Below are 13,108 nucleotides of genomic sequence, written 5' to 3'. Positions count from 1 at the left end.
CAGTGGTGGTTGGATGTGATCGGTTGCGGAGCTGCACAACACAGCTTCATCCACTGTATAGTGTTCCAGGCCAGGTACTGCACATTGACTTCAATTCGACTGAACAGCTGATCGGCAGGGATGCTGGGTGTCACCCACCCACCAATATGATATTGATGATTAATCCTACACATTGACCATCAATAATAAAGTACTGGACATCCTTTTTAAGAACACAGGACACCCCATTTAAGAAGACGATAAAGAGGAAAATTTAAATTAAGTGTACTATATTGATATAATTTATCTATTACTGATAATTGTAATATTTGCATTATTTCTTCTAATAATATTATTTTCTGTTTTCAGTGTTCTAATAGAGAAAATAGTATTATAATAATTAATAGCACCAAGAAAGTGTCAGAACTGACAACACGTATAAATGAAATCTTCAATCAGGTAGACCAGAGGATTCCCAAAGTAACTTTTACCCACAACGACACTACAACTAGTGCTCAAAATAGCAAAGTGTTCATTAAAAACCCCCAAAATCGTTATTGCGTTGGGGATCAATTAACCGTACAAGTGGACGTGTATGACTATCTGGGAAAAAGGAAAAGTTATGGAGGTGACTATCTCAGATCAAGAATTTCCAACCCAGATAAGGGAGCCGGATCTTCAGGAAGAATTGAAGATTTGGACAATGGAACTTATCATATTGATTTTACTTTATTTTGGGAAGGTAAAGTTGTGGTGACTGTATTTCTCATGCACCCAAGTGAAGCCGTCGCTGCTCTCTGGAGGTCAAGAAATAGCTGGTATGGCAATGTAGATTATTTAGGAAAATTTACCAGTGAAGGCAAAGAAATGATAACAAAATGCGGATATGATCTTGACAAGAAAGATGAACTTTGTGAATATGCGGACCATGAAAATGAAGAATACTTTTATTGTGTCAAACCTCAGAATTTCAGCTGTGATTCATATACGGAATTTAAAAATTGGAAAACTCTCGCTACTCAACTGTCAGATCTGGCAAACAGTCTCCTTACACAGTATGTGAACGTTTATTTTCTAATAGATAGTCTAATCTTAGTGAATGCATTCATCTATTTGCATAATTGTAAATCTCTCTCTGACAACTATCTTTGGTCCCATGACACATGCTGTGCTCAAAGTCCCCATGTAGCCTTCAGCATTGCCCTACAAAACAGCAGGGCTGTCACCAGGAATCTCAGGGCCCCATAATGGCAAAATCTTGGGGCCCCCTTGAGGCTCCCCCCATGCTCCATCCCAGCTCCGCCTTCAACCCTTACACTTTCCACACTCTCACCACCACTCTTGGAAAATGTCCAGTTCTGCACTACATCCCCACCAATCACACATTAACAGTTCCCATCAAACACCATCTGCTGGCTGAAAATATTATTTATATAATGAAAATATATATTTAATATAGAGGCTGCTGTATGTATATATATTAGAATGCACAATAAGTATATAAACAAGGCAGTGTCTGCAGATAAATAATATAATCTCAAAACACACAATACCTGTCTGTAGAGCTTCATTTTAAAGTTAATGTGGCAGTAAGGTGGGCTTCACACAGTACGATCTATCGTGCGATTGCACGAGCGATCGTACCCGCCCTCATCGATTGTGCTTCACGGGCAAATCGCTGCCCGTGTCGCACAAAGTCGTTAAACCGCCGTCACACGTACTTACCTGCTGAGCGACCTCGCTGTGGGCGGCGAACATCCTCTTCCTGAAGGGGGAGGGATGTTTGACGTCACACAGCCGCCGGCCAATAGAAGCGAAGGGGCGGAGATGTGCGAGACATAAACATCCCGCCCACCTCCTTCCTTCCTCATAGCCGGTGGGTGCCGCGGGACGCAGGTAAGCTGTGTTCATCGTTCCCTGGGTGTCACACAGAGCAACGTGTGGTGCCCCGGGAACGATGAACAACCTGTGTAAATAAGATTAAACAATTTTTTAAAAATGAGCGACGAGTACACGATCCACGATTTATAACTGATTTGGAGTCGCACGTAGGTGTCACATGAGACGACGTCGTGAACGATGCCGGATGTGCATCACGGAAACCGTGACCCCGACGACACATCGCACGATAGATCGTCAAGTGTGACGCCCGCATTAGTCAATAGAGGTTATAACAGACGTATGTAGTAAATACAACACAGGCAATGCAATTAAACAATGCGAAAGATATCATACGATAAGAAACTGCAGGACTTTTTTATATACCCTTTTGTTAACTTACTGCCTTTAAAAGGAAGGGTGTCGTGGTTTTTTATTTTTGTTTTAATAGTGGTTATGAAATCAAGTATTTTTAATACAAAATTAAAATCGCTGCTTATTTACTTTTTTTATTTAATTCTAATTTTATTGAAGGCAGTGGGGGCTGCCATATTGGATTTGCTGTGTGTAACGACAGTTACTCCTTTATGGCAGCCCCTGTGCATAGAGAACAATGGTCGGGGTCCGACCCCATTTAGTAACGTTAGAGTAGGCGTCTGCTGTGACCTGGACGCGCCCCCCTGGCCTGCCCAGATCACAGCAGAGGGAGGAGATTAGCGCCATCATTGTGGAGCTCACAGCATATTCTATTTGCTCCACTTTACCCATGTCAACCGCCGGGATGTGTGAGTACGGGGCGTCGAGCCGCCTCCCCTCCCCTCTCCCTGCCCGTTACCGACTCCAATGACACCCCCTCCCTTGCTCTACCCAGCCTAGCTCTCCCCCCACTACTGCTGACGCCCCTCCCCTCGCCGTTACCGTCTCTGTCTCTAAAGACACCCTCTCTTGCCGCTGCCTCCCCTCCCCTTCCCCCGCCGTTAGTGTCGAATGACACCCCCTTCCCACCCCCTCCCTCCGTGACACATGACACGATCGGATCAAAGAATCTGGAATTCACTGAAAAACTGACGGACGTCTGGATCCTAATCTGTCAGATCTGCAAAATGTCTGCGCCCAAGGGGAAAGAACCATCAACACCTGCCCATGTGCAACTGGTGTATCTAAGCCCCATGTGTGATACTGTCTGCAAAACTACTGTATCTAATCTCACCATGTTCAATACTGTCTGCTGAGCTATGTATCTAATCCTATCCTGTGTGATACTGTCTGCAGAGCTCTGTATCTAATCCTATCCTGTGTGATACTGTCTGCTGAGCCGTGTATCTAATCCTATCCCATGTGATACTGTCTGCAGAACTGTGTATCTAATCCTGTCCTGTGTGATACTGTTTGCAGAGCTGTGTATCTAATACTATCCTGTGTGATACTGTCTGCTGAGCTGTGTATCTAATCCTATCCTGTGTGATACTGTCTGTAGAGCTGTGTATCTAATCCTATCCTGTGTGATACTGTCTGCTGAGCCGTGTATCTAATCCTATCCTGTGTGATACTGTCTGCTGAGCCATGTATCTAATCCTATCCTGTGTGATACTGTCTGCTGAGCTGTGTATCTAACCCTGTCCTGTGTGATACTGTCTGCAGAGCTGTGTATCTAATCATATCCTGTGTGATACGGTCTGCTGAGCCGTGTATCTAATCCCATCCTGTGTGATACTGTCTGCTGAGCCATGTATCTAATCCTATCCTGTGTGATACTGTCTGCTGAGCTGTGTATCTAATCCTATCCTGTGTGATACTGTCTGCTGAGCTGTGTATCTAATCCTATCCTGTGTGATACTCCTGCTGTCCTTGGTGACACTTGACACATTTCTGGTCACCAACAAAATGGCTACGCACTGTGATCCTAAATTTCATTCTCTATTATCCTTTGAAAACCCCCAGATTGGGAGGGGCAGCTGTGACATCACACACAGGAGAGCAGACTCTGCCCACTTTACTGCAGCTGTAATCCAGGCTATTTCTACAGTGGGATTTCTGTAGGATTTCAGTAGCTGCTCCCCCTAGTGTTTAACAATGGAAAATATCAAACTTTTTATTTTTTTTATATTTTGCTCAATTAAAAACAAATAATAATATTTAAACAAAACATTAACACATTAATACCTTACATTTTTTCAGTTATTGAATTTTTTTTTTTGGGACAAGACTTTCCCTTTAACATGAGGCTCAACAGACAGGTATGTCCATCCCCCTATTTCATCCATTCTTTTTCTATTGTCAATCATGTTTTCAACCTTTGTTTTTGTCAGCCTGATATGTTTCGCATCAATAAAAGCCAAGTTTATATATAAATACCTTTCGGGACATTCATCTACAGAATTAGAGAGCATTTTAATTTACTGAGTTATATAACAATGAGCTGAGTAAATGAAAATTACCATTTTTTCCACTAAAAGGTTTCTTTAGCCCCAAGTTTTCAATTTTCAATAAGGTAATGGGAGAACATGAACTGTATAATATGTTACTCAATTTCTTCTGAGTATGACAAAGTAAAAGTCAGAAGGGTAGGGTTACCATTTTACTGGAATGGTTTAAAGGTACCATGTCACATTGACAGAGCTCCTGAGGTACTAGAATAGCAGAACGTCCCCATAAGAAAGCCCATCTTACAAACCACACCACCCAATGAATTTAAGTAAGGGTGCCGTGATCATATTGACACGTGTGCCACAGAATTATATACCATTTATTCCATAAAGAAAAATAACTACATTTTTACAACAAAAAAATTGTTTTTGCCCCATATTTTACATTTTCACAAAGGGATGAGTTTATAAATTGAGCATTGTCTTGTTCAAATCTCATGGCTTTCTTGAAAGTTGCAAACTTTTTCCTTTACCACAGCATAAAGAAAATGTCTTCTAAAAACTAGCAGTGGGTTAGGGAGTTTATTTTGAACCCATCTTCAGTACAAAAAGGTCCAATTAGCGGCACGGTGGCTCAGTGGTTAGAAGCCTTGCAGCGCTGGGGTCCTGGGTTCAAATCCCACCAAGGACAACATCTGCAAGGAGTTTGTATGTTCTCCCTGTGTTTGCGTGGGTTTTCTCCTGGTTCTCCAGTTTCCTCCCACACGCCAAAAACATACAGACAGGGACTCTAGATTGTGAGCCCCAATGGGGACAGTGTTGCCAATGTATGTAAAGTGCTGTGGAATTAATAGTGCTGTATAAATATATATTTATAACTAGCTCATCTTCAATATTACAAGCCCTTTGCAGTACCCCACCTCCACCTGTTGACTATTTACAACAAATCTTTTGATGGTCCTGTTATAAGAGTGCAGCATCCCTTAGACTTTTAGACTTTTCAGAGTAAATTAAATCTCTCTTTGGACCATTTTGCCTGGAAAAAAAGAATCTGCCTAATAATTCTGGACATCTTGATAAAGAGTGTTGTATCCTTAGGCTGTTCCCTCCTCATTACGCAAATACACATCATCACCTGATCTGCTTCATCCAATAAGTATTTAAGTGTATACAACTTGAAATTGGAAAATATCCATAAACATGAGGATATGGTCAAAAATACTCATTTGCCTAATAATTGTGTACACGGTGTATAATTTAGATTTTATGGCAATATATGTCACAGTTTTTAGAAAATATTTTTGCTAAATTAAATTACCTTCTTTTTTCTACTTAGGTCAAACGTCAGAGTGGAAATTCCTGTAAATATTCAACCACTTGATGTCGTTCTCTGCAATAGTAAGTATATCTGTACCGCCCCCCGTAGCAGCGGCCAAACCGCTCGGATATGGAACCGCGGTGGCTCGAGGTGTCTCCGGACCCGGGGGTTCGCGCGGACACTCAAATTAAAAGGAGTGGGGGTGCATGTACAAGGGATTAGGAAAGTTCGTGATGCCACCCACGGTGCGTGGTAAGGTGTAGGGTACCACCGCTGCTGTTGGGGGAACCCGGTGGCGGTGGTATGGCAGCAAGATGTTTTTAACCCCTCCGTGGGTAGGGGTTTTGTGCCCCGGGGCCCGGTGATGGTAGTGAAGGGGTGCCGTTGGGGAGGAAAGGGTTTCTGCATACTCACTCAGTCCAGGACACCGACAGCTTGTAAACCAGAATTATGAGTACCTCTGCAGCTAGGAGGGAGCACGCTGGGATCCGTGTCCTTGGTGTTACTTGTTGACCCATGGCCTTTTCTTTGGCACCTTTGTCACTGTTGGACCCTTTAGTATAGCACTAGTCGAATCCCGCTCACCCGTATGGCTAACGGAGTGAGCTTGCTCTCAGGGTTCACGTTCGAGATTTTCTAGACTGTATGTGGTAAAGTCCTATCCCATCGGTGCGCTAGTACCCCGATTTTGGAGCAGGTGAGGGATGAATCTTGAAGGCTTCACCCCCATCGGGTAAATTACCAGGACGCTTGAAGCTACTTCCTGGCCTAGGGTCCACGTACCCCATCATGCCCTGGCCCCTGCTCAGAGATGGCTCAAGGCCACCGGCTGCCCTCCTCGGCAGATCCATGCTCCTTGACACGATCCCCTGCGACCGGGGTTCCAGCTCCTACCAGGTCCAGACCAACATCTGCCACCTAGGACTCAGGAGCCCAGCTCCCACCTGTGACCTCTCCTTTCAAGAGTCACCTTCCCACTGTCTACTTTTTGACACTTCTCACCTCCCCTTACCAACCCCCCAAGTGGGTGGCCCTATTCCCTTCAGGCCCCCCAATGGTGTGTCTGGTGGGTGTGGTGGGAAGTGTTCCTAGGATTTTGATTGGCTTTGATTTCAGTAACACCAAAGAACAGGGATCCATAACCAAGGAGGATTGGATATCATGCCGAAGGGCAGGTTGCACAATACCCTGTGACGACCTGATAGGCCAGGGCATCACATATCCGCATTCAAAAGGCAAGCAAATTCAACATGAGCTTCTGATATATCGTATATATCATTCATAAGTGTATAGTATATCACAAAATTGAGTACACCCCTCTTGAGATCAGCGGACTAAAGTTTGGTGTTTGTATGCTTGGTGCTCAGCTCCGTGAGAGCCGCTTCCAGTGTTTGAATGCCGTACACTGGTGGTAACAACAGCTTTATTGGATGCTATGTGTACAAAAATAAATAAATAAAATCCTCCCTCCCCCGGAAGTGCTCTGTTTATGGCATGTGGACAGAGAGCCGAACTGTCCAATCAATTATTTAACATAGGGTACAGGTCAAGCCCGGGCCATAACAGAACTTTATCTAAAGTTTGGCTCCACCAGCTGAATCCAAACTTCAATGGGTCCGCTCAACTCTACACCCATCGCATTTTTCAAAATATTTTTTTATATCTTTTCATGGGCCAACATTGGAGATATAGTGAAGTTTCCCTAGTGTGTCCGCACTCCTCAGCGTCCTAGCACCATGTCCCTGCTCCCTCATGCTTTCCTGCATGGCGATCCTCGTAGTGTGCGGTCCTCTGCTTACCTGCATGCCTGTCCACATGTCGCATGGTCTTCTGCCCTCTCGCACGGCCATCTTCATGTTGCATGGTCCTCGGCTCGTCCCTTCATGGCCACCCATGTCTCTCGTGCTCTGCTTCCCTTCATTGACATCCACATGTAGTGCAGTCCTCTGCTCATCCCACGTGTGTGTGGTCTTCAACTCCTGCCTAGGTCCCAGGCCTTGCACATGTTGTGTGGGGTTTCCTGGCCTCCAGCCTAGGGGGCGCGTCCACATGCTTCCGGTCCTTTTATGAGGAAGTATGCGCACCTTGCTATGGTGTCCCCAACCTATCACTGGGATGCACCAGGTGCTTAAGGCTCCTCCCCCTGATGGGAGGGACCAGAACAATGCATTAGGATTCTGATCCTAACCAGTGTGTTGGTGTTGTCTGTCTGCCCTGCTCTCCTAGCCTCCAGCACCAATCCTGCATGCTACCAGTTCTGCTCTGCTGTTCCTCTCTTGTCTCTGTTCCCTGGAACTGTCCTGTCTGTTCCCTGGTACCAGCCCAGATCATGCACTAGTATCCGTACCTGCCTGTATCCTGTACCCATGTCTGTACCTGCCTGTAACCTGTGTCTATGCCAGTGTGACACCCCATGGAGCAGAAGATAGGAGCTTAAATTCGTACCTTGTATACCAGTCACCGGGCCAGTGGTTTGCAGAGATCGTAGCCTGACCTGGTTCCGTGGCCCCGTGGGGCACAGTAAAAGGGTGTTAGCAATGATTGTTCCTTGAGAGGATGTCACTGGTTACAGTGGTGACTGGGGTCCCGGCCTCCTCCACTCCGGACCCTTCCTCTGGCCTTTCCCCCTCCAGGAGTGGAACGGATGATGTCGACTACGCCACCTGTCATGTGCGGCCAGGGATAAGGCCGCCGGTGCAGGGTACCTCACGGGGGGAGATGTTGGGGTGCAGCCAGGATGATATCGCTCCCCACAGGCAGAGTGGCCCCCGGGAGGGAGAACGGGGAACTGGGAATCAAAAGATCACAAGGCGACGACAAACAGAGTCAGAGTCACTGGGTTGCGGGTTTCAGATTTGTTTACTCACAGTTCTTTATGTCGCACCCAGGATGCGGGTCTTTATTGCAATGACTCCGTTCGTTCCCAGGCAGAGCAGACGTCAAAGTCTGGTAGGGCAGCCTGTGGGCTTTCTCCTTCTGTGTTCTCGTGTGGTGGTCCCTTCCTGGTCTCTGGAGCTCTTGGGACCCACTAGTCTGCCACTCTTCTGTAACCCTCTGTAACCCTCTTCTCCTACATGCCACACAACTACCGGTCCCAGGCTTTCAACTCCTTCCTGGCTAGTCACCTCTCCCATTCCAAGTCTCTGTTGACTAATGGACCTGGAGCCTCCTAACTGGCATCTCTCTCAGCTTAGGGGTCCTCAGCCATCCACTCTCCCGGTCCCAGATAAGGAAAGGGTGTATGAACCGGTCTGGAACTGGTAGTTCCTCTACTCTGCCTCCCTGAGAGAGAGATCTCAGGGAGCTGGTCACTGCATGTCCTCTCTCACTGGTCTCTCCAAGCATTCTGAAGTAAAGTGAAACCAAGCTGTCTGCTCTACAAGTCCCTCCATGCACATGCCCCCACGTAAAGAATGTTCCCTCTGTCAGTCTGTCTGTGTGTGTGAGGCTGTGTGAAGCAGGAAACGGAACTTACCAGGCTTTAACCTCTTCCTGCTCAGGGTGGATGGACATTATAAAATACATAAAAATACATAAAATACAATGTGACGCCCCTGCGGTAACCAGGTGTCACAAAAATAAGGTAACAACAAGGTAACAGCCCAGGTCCTACATGACTGTGCCAGTCAGTACACACACTAGCACACCAGAACATATACACTGACAACCATGGTGGGAGAACCCCCTTAGAGCCAGATGACAGGGCTGGGCACTGTGGGCTAACAGGCAGCCAACTGGGAAGGGAGGGACCAGACCTGAGAGAAGAGCGAGTGACCTGAAAGTGTGGCTAGCTAGTAGTCAGAGAAAGGAAGTGAAAGAGGAAGGAGTTGTGGAGAGAAGTGTGCGGTAGTAAAGAGACAGGTGTCAAGACAGTCAAAGGAATCTTGAGACACATTGAAAGTAGCAAAGACTCTGCAAAGACCTGAGTAGAAAGATCAGCCACTCAGAGGAGAAAAGTAGCTGGAGAGCGAGAGAGCAAGCTCCAAGGACAGAGTTCCAGTACTTGCACGCACAGGTTGAAGATCCCAGAACAGATCATGACTTCAAGCCATCTGTTAACTCTGTCAAGCGGGTGGGTTTCCAGGACTTATCTGCCACCACTAACGTCCGAGGCATCAGCAGCAAAGGGAGGAAAAGGACATATTTCCTTAAATAGTCCAAGCTGCATGCGGCAGGACACAGACACCAGGAGGACCTCCAAGTGCTCTACGCCAGGGAGGACCCACATACACCAGAGTGCAAAGGGGGGAGAGTGGCACCAGGTTGGCTGGCACAGCCATCAAGGACACAGGCGCACCTGGGATCCAGTACATCCCTAGGGCTTGAATCCAGAAAGTAAAGACAATCAAACTGCACTATCTGTCTGGACTGCTTCATTGTGCTGCGCCTCCATGTTAACCTGGCCGCAAACCACGAGTGACGTAGTCAGACTTTATTTTTATTTTTTCTTTCATTTTTCAATTAAAACTGGTTGACGGTGCCCCCGGATCCGGAACCCCTCGAGCCACGGATCGTCCGGATCCAAGCAGCCTGACTGCCCTGGGGCACGACATACAATATCCTGTAGCACCCAGTCTCAGGGGCGCTACAGCAGCCTATATCCTGCATCTGAGTCCCTGCCTGCCTGTATCCTGTACCTGTGTCAGCAGGGCCGGATTATAGGCGGGGCAGGTGGGGCTCCAGCCCAGGGGCCCCCACCAAAAGAGCTTCTAAGGGGGCCCCCACCATACTTGGCATTAGGCACCTGTCAGCATTTTTTTTTCTTCACACCCTCTCCCCCTCCATAAAGACAGTCTAATAAATCAGCTGTGTTTTCGGGGGCGGAGCACCGCTATTTATTTGCATCTGCGTCTTTAAGATGCAAAAACAAACTGCGGGCACAGGACGCTGATTGACCCCGGAAGTACCAGCGGCCGCTTGCACTTCTGCGGTCAGAGGTGTGCTAATGCTACCTGGTTGCTATGTGCTGCGGCCGTACCCAGCGAGGGGCGGGGGGGGGGTCGCTCCCCCCCCTAGAAGCAGGGGCACGGTGTGGTGGGCCGCTGTATATGCTGTCCCCGCTGCGCTCCTCTACACTGTGTACATGCCAGGCACACTAGCAAGAGCAGGAGGCAGCGCGCGTGCCGGCTCTGCTGTGTGCTGAGTGCTGGCATGCACCCAGTGCAGAGGAGCGCAGCTGAGCCGGTGACCGCAGCTTCCTCTTTCCGTTACTATTCAAATGTATTTGCGTCTTTCAGACGTAAATACATTTGAACAGCGCGCCGGGACTGGGCCCCGCCCCCGACATGCAGCAACGTGATAAGATCAGCACCTTGCTGACGTCATCACAGTGCTGCGGGCGCCGGGACACAGGAGACATGAAGCAGTAAGCACTCCATGGAGGAGCTGAAGAGACAGGTTTAATTAATGGAGATGAGTGGGGAGGGGCTGAGGACACAACGGGGAATATTTGTGAAGGAACACAGCTCTGTGACAGGCAGAGGAGGAGTACTGTATTCCGAGGGAGGGGGGGAGGCAGGAGTGTGTAGGGATGGGGCAGTGTAATTTGTGTGTGTAGGGGGTGATGAGGGTTGTATTGTGTGTGGGGGGAGGGGTAATGGAGGGTGCATTGTATTGTGTGTGGGGGGAGGGGTAATGAGGGGTGCATTGTATGGTGTGTAGGGGGAGGGGTAATGGGGGGTGCATTTATTGTGTGTGGGGGGAGGGGTAATGGAGGGTGCATTGTATTGTGTGTGGGGGGAGGGGTAATGGAGGGTGCATTGTATTGTGTGTGGGGGGAGGGGTAATGGGGGTGCATTTATTGTGTGTGGGTGGTGGGGTAATGGGGGTGCATTGTATTGGGGGGAGGGGTAATGGGGGGTGCATTGTATTGTGTGTGGGGGGAGGGGTAATGGGGGGTGCATGGTATTGTGTGTGGGGGGAGGGGTAATGGGGGGTGCATTGCATTGTGTGTGTGTGTGTGTGTGTGTAGGTGATGTGGGGTGCATTGTGTGTGTGTGTGTGTGTGTGTAGGAGGTGATGTGGGGTGCATTGTGTGTGTGTGTGTGTGTAGGGGGTGATGGGGGGTGCATTGTATTGTGTGTGTGTGTGTGTGGGTGGGGGGGGTGATAGGGGGTGCATTGTAGTGTGTGTGTGTGTGTGTGTGTGTGTGTGTGTCAGAGCTGTGTGTGTAAGAAGCAGTGTGTATATATGAATTAGAGCAGTCTGTGCGGCCCCCCCCCAAGAACTATATAGGTCACCCAGAGTGCTATGTCACCCATCCCAGTGATGAGTACACCACCAGAGCTGTTTGCCACTCCAGTAACGTCTATGCCCCCTGCCCCTCCTGTAATGTATATATTGTAGCACCCAGCCCCTCCTGTGATGTATATACAGCAGTGCTGTCAGTGTGCAGTCATGTCTGTTAGTGACACCCATCGTGAAACACAGCCACATGTCCTGAAGGAGCTGGACGGAAACAAGCGGGAGAGGTGAGTGAGGCTGCTGGTGACTTCCCCATATTAATACCTGTAAGGGCTCATGCGCACGTAACTGCTGAATATTCTGCAGCGATTTGACAGCACATGTGCGCGTCAAATCGCTGCAGAAACACTGCATAATGGATGCAGTTTTTCTGTACAAAAAAAGCCGATTTCATGCGCTCTGGCTGCTGCCCCCACCATAGACAGAGTGGGAGCTGCATCCATAGCGCACGGAATAATTGACATGCTCATTTTATAAAAGCACAGATTTGGGTCAACATTTTAGCACCCAAATTGCTGTGTTCATAAAAGCAAAGTGTGCACGTATCATGCACAATCTTCATAGATTGTGCAGGGGACGCAGGACGCATGCATTTACACTGCAGTGCTATACGCAGCTTAAATGCATGGAATTACGCAACGTGCGCACGAGCCCTAATGCGTCTGTGTCTGCATATATGTCAGTGTATATGACTGTGCATATATTTGTCTGTTTATATGTATTTTTCTGAATTTGTCTTCAAATATGTATATGTACGTATGCCTGTATGTGTATGTGCGTGTCTGTGTGTGGATGGGGTCCACTGAGACTCTTTCACCCAGAGGCCACAAAAACCTGGAGCCGGCAATAGCTGCCTTAACATTGGGATCAATAAAAAATATGTGACAAAAGCGGGCTTTACACGCTACAATATATCTAACGATGTGTCGGCGGGGTCACGTCGTAAGTGACGCACATCCAGCATCGTTGGTGATATTGTAGTGTGTGACAGCTACGAGCGACCCTGATTGTGTGTTAAAACGTTGATCGCATGCACGTCGTTCAATTTCTAAAAATTGAACGTCTGGTTGTTCATCGTTCTTGAGGCAGCACACATCGCTCTGTGTGATACCCCGGGAACAATGAACTGCAGCTTACCTGCGTACTGCCGGCAATGCGGAAGGAAGGAGGTGGGCGGGATGTTTACGTCCCGCTCATCTCCGCCCCTCCGCTTCTATTGGCCGGTTGCTGTGTGACGTCGCTGTGACGCCGAACGTCCCTCCCACTTCAGGAAGTGGATGTTCGCCGCCCACAGCGAGGTCGTTTGGAAGGTAAGTGCGTGTGA

General features: G+C 47.9%; 1 protein-coding gene across 1 annotated transcript in view; it reads left to right on the top strand.

Moving 5' to 3' along the window:
* LOC142255825 (NXPE family member 1-like) overlaps window positions 1-13,108 on the top strand; it is a gene marked incomplete at its 5' end in the record, with an annotated part of 47,196 nt that overhangs the window by 18,505 nt on the left and 15,583 nt on the right. The window contains 2 exons of the mRNA XM_075327270.1: window positions 349-1,034; window positions 5,560-5,621. Coding sequence (XP_075183385.1) covers window positions 349-1,034; window positions 5,560-5,621 — 748 coding nt within the window. The remainder of the gene's footprint in view (window positions 1-348; window positions 1,035-5,559; window positions 5,622-13,108) is intronic.

Source organism: Anomaloglossus baeobatrachus, chromosome 11 (genome assembly GCF_048569485.1).
Source record: "Anomaloglossus baeobatrachus isolate aAnoBae1 chromosome 11, aAnoBae1.hap1, whole genome shotgun sequence".
NCBI lineage: Eukaryota > Metazoa > Chordata > Amphibia > Anura > Aromobatidae > Anomaloglossus > Anomaloglossus baeobatrachus.
This window is presented reverse-complemented; position numbering and strand designations above follow the sequence as displayed.